This window comes from Meleagris gallopavo, chromosome 23, assembly GCF_000146605.3.
Source record: "Meleagris gallopavo isolate NT-WF06-2002-E0010 breed Aviagen turkey brand Nicholas breeding stock chromosome 23, Turkey_5.1, whole genome shotgun sequence".
NCBI classification, from domain to species: Eukaryota; Metazoa; Chordata; class Aves; order Galliformes; family Phasianidae; genus Meleagris; species Meleagris gallopavo.
The window spans coordinates 1,825,525-1,834,043 of NC_015033.2; the positions used below are offsets into that span (position 1 = coordinate 1,825,525).

Sequence of the window (8,519 nt, forward strand, 5' to 3'; positions counted from 1 at the left end):
AGCTGCAGCATAGGAAGTTTCGCACGAATGTGCGTAAGAACTTCTTCACGGTGAGGGTGACGGAGCACTGGAACAGGCTGCCCAGGGAGGTTGTGGAGTCTCCTTCTCTGGAGATATTCAAGTCTCGCCTGGACGCCTACCTGTGCGACCTGGTGTAGGGAACCTGCTTTGGCAGGGGGTTGGTCTCGATGATCTCTAGAGGTCCCTTCCAACCCCTACAATTCTGTGATTCTGTGATTCTGTGATTCTGTGAACATAACTGCTCCTGTTATTTGTCACTTTGGAGCATCAATTAAAAACTCACAGTGCTAACATCTGTTCTCTCTGTGTTCTATGGTTGCTTTTGCTCTACTCTCTGTCCATGTACAGTCATACCAGTTAAAACTGAAAGAGGGCATTTTTTGTGAACTTTTTTTTGCTGAGACACCAGTCTTACTTCCATAGGATTCACAGTGATGGTCAATGCAGAGTCATCCCAGTCCATCTCATTTTCCTTTCCAGTGTCCTGGTCACGCATCGTTCGCTGATGTGCAGCTCTGATTCTGAACACTCCCAGAATGATCATAAAAACCAGGAAACTCACACAAACTACAATCACAACAGTGGCTGTACTTGGAACAACTGCAACAACAGAAAAGGATTTTCTTAGATGATATTGATACACAATTTTTACATAATGGCAATAATTAATTCTGTGTTCCCATCAGCTACAAGAGGGAAATGGCATTATAAAAATAATATAGGTAGCTTCACAGAGGCAGTTTACATAAGGCCACTGAAAAGTCTGTAGAACTCACTGAGGAAATAACTGCAATTCTTTCCTTGTGCTATTTGTAAGAAATAATGTCCCTGTTCCTCACAGTTCTTTATTTAGTTCTTACAGGCTCTGTTAAGAACAGTACACCTCCTGTTTTCCAACATGTGCACCAGCAGAGCTGCCCTCCTAGCAGGGAGATATTTTGTAGATCTCTAGCAATCTGCTGCTCTCTGTTTGGGCAACAGCACAATAGGATCAAGAAGCTGCTTACATTTATTAGTCCAACACAGTGATTTAACTCTGGGGGGAGGGAAAAAAAGTCTCTCTGCAACAAGAAGCCTCCGCATCAGTTTAACACCAGAAAAAAAAAATCAGCAGAACTTCTGTGACTGAGAATTCTCACCTGAAAATGGATGAGGGTTAGCTAGGTTGTGACCAGACAGATCAACAAACGTGTGGTGCACAGGATGTACAAACTGTGGTTGTGCAGCTATGTGATTAGCGTGTTCAACGGGGTTAGCTGTGTGGATAACATTCACCTGAGTACAAAAGGAAACAATTAAAATCCAGAAATACAAGGTGACCTTTCAAGAGACAAAAAAAAAAAAAGGGGGGGGAGGGGTGGAGAGGAAAGATTTCTTAATTTGCCTGAGTAATCATCTAATTCTTAATGACCACAGCTATGATTTGTCACAGAGAACAAGCATTCCAACCAGTAGTTCCTCCTATGTTAGCTTCATGTCATATAATTCTGCAGTTCTGAGCTTTCAACTCTGGTTTAGTTGGTCTGGCAAAGTTTTTGCAGAGACATCAGTATTTGAGAATAACCCAGGTAAAGCCAGCTCATTATCCAATTCAGTAGCCAGCCATTTTAATTCTGAAATAACAGTATATAAAAATGTATGACACATTAATTACACTCTCTTCCTTCCCATCTTTTGTTATTCTGTCATTTATCTTCAGCTAACAGCAAAGAGAAAATCTGTATTACAAACCAAGGATTAAGGTAAAACTTCTCTCTACAGTTTAACCCATGCTTAGCATAGCTGGCTTTTAACAACTGCAAACTTATTGTCACACGGCATATCTCATGTTTCCTTGCCAAACACACAGAGCTAAATATACCTCTGCTTTGGGAGACTGTTGTGATACAGGGTACCTGACCAGCTGCACTACAGGAAGAGAGCAAATTCAGTACAGAAAAGGAAAGCATTTGCAGTTCAATAGTCTGGGAAGATCCCAACTCAAGCTCAGAGAATTTCCTCAGGAAACCAAGCCACATTAATTAGTTAGGCTCTGTAATCTAACTTCCCAGCCCACCATATCCACTCAACTAATGCTAAATACAGCTGCTAAATTTCACTGTCACCCTTTTGGTCAGCTTCAAAAAACAGGAATTCAAACTCAGAGCTGAAAGATGCAGAGGTACACGACAGTTCCACTCAACATAATTTCACGTTCCAGAAGCTGAAATAATTAGCTTCTATTCTACTGCAGAAGAAATGCAACTCTAGCCTATGCTTTTACATAAGTGCTTACTATCAGTGTTTGAAGGATCACACAATCTAAATAGTAAAGGGCTCAGTAAATCCATTTACAGAAACCTGTGAGTTATACATGAAAGCTACTCAAGTCTCTGGTCAGCACAGCATTTCTAATAGTTCCTTCACATTTCTTTTCCCCCAAAATTTATATGCTGTCTTTCAAATTCAATGTTTCTGCCTTCACGCTTTCGTCAGCCATATTACTTCTGCTACGACACAACAGTTTCCACAATTGCTTCACCTCTGTTTAGGCTGCCTCACTTAAAGATGAAATGTAGGATTAAGAGAACATACATAAAATACTGCTTGAGATGCACAAGTTCGTTAATATCTACAGGACAAAAATCTTAATGATTTATTCATCAATAATCCATCAGTTGAGGCAACAACTATCATCCATCCATCCCTCCAGACACTACACCTCCCAGAGCAATCAGAAGAGCTCACATACCTCTACTTTAAACTCGTTGCTGACATAGCGCCCATTAAGCTCAGAACAAACCAATTTGAACTTTCTATCAAAAAGAGAAACGGTGTGCCAGTTTCTGTAGCGTATCAAATGCAAAACTTCCTCATAGCTAGCCATTGTATCAACTCCTGCAGAGAGAGAAACAAGAAAAACAATTACTTTGTAAAAGCCTAGTGCAACACCATGTACTCTACATCACACTTCCTTCCTTTGAACAAGTTTTCTTGGCAGATAGATTTTCAGTCAGCAGAATCAAAAGTAACACTGTTATGGCAGATGGACACACGTGGCTTTACTGAAATTTGCGGTGTTACTTTGTGGTAAAATCTGAGATTCACATGGCCTGTAAAATCTTTTCTTTTGAATGTATAACAGACTCTGAAAACAAGAAGAAAGGAATGATGCACACTCCATACCACTGGATTATCTGTGCAAGAAGAAAGCCTTTTCTAGGGGGCAAAGTATACTTCATTTTCACAGTTAAGTAGTAACCTGCAATTTATAGGACACCAAGTGTCCAAAGAAAGGAGATTCTAGAATGACCTATGTTGTAGAATCAGTTTTCCACAAAACAGTGCAAACAACTCTGAGCCTGAAATTCCAGTAAAAAAAAATGAGCTATTTGGAGTAAAGTGTTACAAGCCATCTATTGAGCACACTGATTTCAGACCTTTCCTGCATGAGCAAAAGAACTAAGTCCCACCTGTGATGATCATGCCAAGGTTGGAACTACTCATCTCAATGCCTTTCTGCTGTAATCGTGTCATGTCAACCTCCAGGCTTTCTTGATCTTGATTTAGTTCTTCTCCAACCACCGTCACCTCACACGTATCCAGGTTATGCATGATTTCTTCAGAAACCAAAGACTCTTGTACTAAAAAGTAGAGGAACCGCCAAGGAGATGAGTAGAAACAAAGACGAGTCGACACACTATAAAATATCCCATGCAAACACTACTCTTCTTTCAAATAAAACATTAAGATCTGGGCCTGAAGTAAAGAGACCAAGTATCCAAGGTCTAAAGATAAATAAGGGATTATTTGCATGGCCTGGACTTACTACCATTTCCAGGAAAATTTCTGTTAGCTCAGAGCAGAATACTTACACTTTTTCCCAAGCAATACACATCTTGTTTCCCCTACTAGATTCTGACTGCAGGAGAAATCCATGTTGCTTTGCAAGAGGAAGATCCTCCAACATGATCACAAAATAGAATAGGGGTAAGCAAGAGCTAAGAGCAGAAATGATGTTACCTGTAGGATCTTCATCCCCATCTCCATCTGGCTCCACCTCCCGTGTAATGGTGCTTATTATGCGAAGCTCAGGGAAGAGGGAAATGCCCTCAGAACTCTCAAACTCTGAAGCAGATCGGGCAAAATGGTTGATGCCACTCAGGCTGATTTTTGGTTCCTCTGGTTGCAAGACCATTACATATCCCTCCACAGAAGGAATAGAGACGCAGGCCTCTTCATTGAAACACCTATGAGATACAGAAGCACAATCAAGGTAGCTATTTGAAAGGGAGGCGCAATTATGCACAGTAATTACTTAATAAATTAGAAAAGCTCTATCTCAGACCCAGGAGTCTCAGATAAATTCATCAACTGTGTTGGAAGAATTCCCCAGCAAGGGAACAATCTTACTATTAACTTTTACTTACATTTAACATTTTGCCCCATTTTCTATGCTATGACTAACAGTACAGATAATAACTTTATTGAAGCTTGTGACACTGGGTATGTCCTCTCACTGATAAATCTCTCACCTCTTACATCTTCCTTACTACATCCTTAGGAAGAAAAGAGCAGTATTGGGAACAACTGTCATATTCAAATGTGACAGTAGATACAGTAGAAGTCTTTGGTGTATCAGAACTGAGATTTGTCAACATTTTTTCAGGCCTCAATATCACCATACAGGAAAGTATTATTTCAGCACTAGAACATACTTGACAGTACTGGTGATTTTAAGCCTCCGGATTCCAGGTGTGGGGAATTGGCGAGAATTCAGATAGGAAATGTGCTGCATGGCCTTATCAACTCTGTCAATATCATCCCCTTCTATGGTCACTGCTGACTGACTAGGGTTCATGTGGATCTGAAATTACAGAAGAGAGAAAAAAAGGGGACGCAAACAGAAAAATGATCAGGTAATTAAAACAGAAGTTCAGCCCCGTTTACAGGTAAGCGCTGGGATAGTTACAGCTGTATTCAAAGCAGTGAGGACATTATTTATGGCCTTGTGCTTCACTTCCTTCTTCCAGTCAAATATGCTGAGTATTTTCTCCTTCAGAAAGGAAAATCTAGGTACTTGTAACAGTTCTGATGTGAAGTAGTAAGATAGACAGACAGCTAATATGAAAGATAAATTTAGCTTTGTTCATGCAACCTTACTATGAAAAATAATAATAATTAAAAAAAAAAAAGATATCTAAGTCGGATTAATTCTACTAAGCTGCTTGTTAAGAATCTCTATCTGGTGTAGCTGATAAAACAGAGGCTTTCAAATACCCAATTTCTTTTCTCAAGTTCCAGAGAACACTATAACTTTCACTTTTAAACTCCGCTATGACCATGTCTATACTAGAAAGATTTGCTAGTTTTCATTTTAATGCAACGTGCCACAATTAAATAAACCTATTTTAGTTAGGATGCCCCTAATTAACTACTCGCAAAATGTGCATCTATTATGAGCAGAGTAACATGCATAGTCCCCTTCATTAATACGTGACTTTACCTTCACGCCTTTGCCAACACCATCAGCAATTTGCAAATCCAGTCCCTCCTTGCAGGTATACAGGCAATCTATCACTTTCTTGTTTTCCAGTTTACCAGAACGAATCATCAAACCTGCCAGATTGCCTCGGAAGAACTGAGCCATGCGGAGCTCACCACCTTCAGAAAGAAAGAAAAGAAAAATCTTTAAAAGATGTTGATTTTTTTTTTTTCCACTTCTCTTTTATAAAATAACGAATTTGCTTTGTGGCTCCACAGTACATTATAGACATGCATGTTAGTTTTTCATCCATTCTGGGTGTTAACCTTGTCATTACATTCAAGCATACAGAAAGAATTAAACAGTTCACCATGCACATGGCCTTCAAAACATGACGGTGTGACCATCTTGAACTGTTATTTCCATAGCAAGAATTTCTTTTGCTCATACAGCGAGGTGGTGTTCAGAACCAAATAAGTGAACCAAATCCTGAATTCTCACAATCAGGTACTAACTCCAGTTAGAGTTTTCCCTATAAAAGCAGTAGTGCCTACCATGGTAGGAGCCAACAGCATCAGTCCTCAAGCTATTAACTCTCTAGACTAAGCCAATCATTTCAGGCTCTATTTACACTCAAAGGAGAGAAATAAACTTCATAGCATCACTCAGGCTGTGAGACAGTGGTACAGGCTGCCCAGAGAGGCAGTGGATGCCCCGCTCTTGGAAACACCCAGGGCCAGTCTGGACTTGACTCCGAGCACCTGACTGAGCTGTAGGCATCCCTGTTCATTGCAGTTGGACCAGATGGCCTCTAAGGATCCCTTCCAACTCAAACAATTCTATGATCCAGCTCATCCTGTAGGAATATCTAAGAGTTAATGAGTCCTCTCTAACCAAGTCATCTTCTCTGCATGGAATTAAAGCAAGGAGTTTAAACTCAAGTCACTCAGTTTTACACACCTACATTAATTGCAGTCTTCTAAGCATCTGACATATTTGATTTTTTTGATTACACCAAATGATCACCAAGTGAACTAGCAACTAGCAGCCATAGGACTCCACCTGCAAATTTGTATTTCAAAGTCATCACTTAGTAAGCTAAGAGATTTTTATAAAGGTGTCTATGCTTGTTTTGAAGATTCTGGGCGATGAAAGATCCCTGACATAACTCAGAAGTTTTCAGTAGTTAATTGCTGTGTTATAAATCTTAGTTCCAGTTTAGACTTGCAGAGCTCCAGAATCTAGTTCCTGGATTCAGTTACATCCTTGCCAAACTAAAACATGATGCACAGCTAGAAATCTCAGTTTTATTTAGACCATTTCAAGATATTTAAACTATACAGAACAAACTTGCCTTGACTCAAGACAAAAAAAAATCCACTGAACTATAAAAGTCTAAGAAAATAAAACCCTGAAGCCAACCAGACCTAACTGGGAGCAAAAAGGTTTTCTCATCAAATGAGTATCCAATCCACTGCCAATTATGAGAAGGAATTGTTTATATATCAGCAATCTGATGTAAATATGAAATTGTTTGAGTAGGAAGCAGGACTATCCAATTTCAAAGATCCTTCTCAAACTACAGAATGTCTATGCTATGCACAAACATACCTTCATGCATATATGTACACTCATATAGGATGAGGTGTATTTATATTTTAACAAAACTGGATTAAATAAATTGTAGCTAAATAAATTTGCATCAGCAACTTATTTTACACCACTTCACTGCAATCAAATGGTGGCAAATTTGTACATGGGTGTGCAATTGGTTGGAAAAAAAAAAAAGAAACAATGAAAAAAAAAATCAGCTGGTAAAGCTCTGGAAATAAAGGCACAATGAAGAAACAAGCCTAGGAGAGGATTACGTGAAGGTCAATGGCCCAAATGCTATGCCTGCATTTCATGCTGTGTGTGAGATGAAGCAATGTCTTGGCTTAAAAATGAAATAAAACAGTAGGGAAAAAACTCCAGCAACCTGCAGAGGTCTCAGGCAGGGTTTCATTGTCATTTTCATTTCCTGTATATTCTGTAGAAGAGCAAGACAAAGAATAGGACAAGAGGGAAGCGACCAGGTCGTTACAGTTTAGCAAATTCTCTCTTGGGTCACAGAAAATAAACACCACCACTGTTCCTCAGAAGTAGCATTCATGGCAAGACAATTTACTATTGATGAGATCACCAATGAGATGCAGGTCTAACAACTGACACAGCTTTCCTCTAATAATAATAATATTATCATATGTACCAACCTGTCAATTTATCAGATGGAAGTGTGCAAAACAAACAAACAAATAAAAAAAAACCAACAGACACCAACAAACCAAACAGAAAAAAACCCACCCCAAAAAGAGCTTTTAACCTTCTTAAATAAATATTAAAGGCACACAATTTCTAGAGCTGTATATATATCTATACGTGCTGTATATATATCTATCTATCTTTGGGCAGCCTGCCTTATTTAACAATGTTTGTAAGGCAAAGTTCATGGCCTTGTGCTCTAACTTCACTCTTTTGTCAAATCTCTTTTTCCTTTTGTGTTTAATTGCCTACAAATCAGACCTTTGGTGGAAACTTTTAAAAGGCAGACCAACGAGTTCTTGTCTTCCAGACTATGGAAGTTCCAGTCTGTTGTTATTAAAAAGTAGACTCACATTGGAAGAAATTAAAGAATCATATCATGTTGCCAGTATGAAAGCACAGAAGTTTGTAAATTAAATGCTTTTGTTATAATGCAGAGCATATAGAAGCCATTACACAATCCATATACTCAGCTAGAACTTGGTTCCCAGTCTCATGAAAACCAGCCACTCTAGTTTCCCCATGAGCTAAAACAGATAGTTGGAAAGTTACAAACAGAATATGAGATGAATTATGGGGAAAATAACTAACTGACTCAAAGTGACAACAAAAAGGATTTAACACTAAAGTGACATAAATGCTGAAAGATAGTGAACTTCCCACAAATATTGTTTGATGGAGAAAATATTTTGATTATTTAACCTCCATTCACACTTCAAACCCTTAACATTCA

General features: G+C 38.9%; 1 protein-coding gene across 1 annotated transcript; it reads right to left on the reverse strand.

Moving 5' to 3' along the window:
- Positions 1-316: 316 nt before the first annotated feature.
- On the reverse strand, positions 317-7,618 carry LOC104914124 (calsyntenin-1-like). The gene is made up of 8 exons (XM_010722751.1): positions 7,464-7,618; positions 5,507-5,664; positions 4,719-4,867; positions 4,024-4,250; positions 3,474-3,644; positions 2,753-2,898; positions 1,161-1,296; positions 317-621 (listed from the first exon to the last, which is right to left on the reverse strand). Exons 2-8 carry the CDS (start codon positions 5,648-5,650, stop codon positions 332-334), a joined length of 1,263 nt encoding a protein of 420 aa, XP_010721053.1. The 5' UTR covers positions 5,651-5,664; positions 7,464-7,618; the 3' UTR covers positions 317-331.
- Between the last annotated feature and the right edge of the window lie 901 nt (positions 7,619-8,519).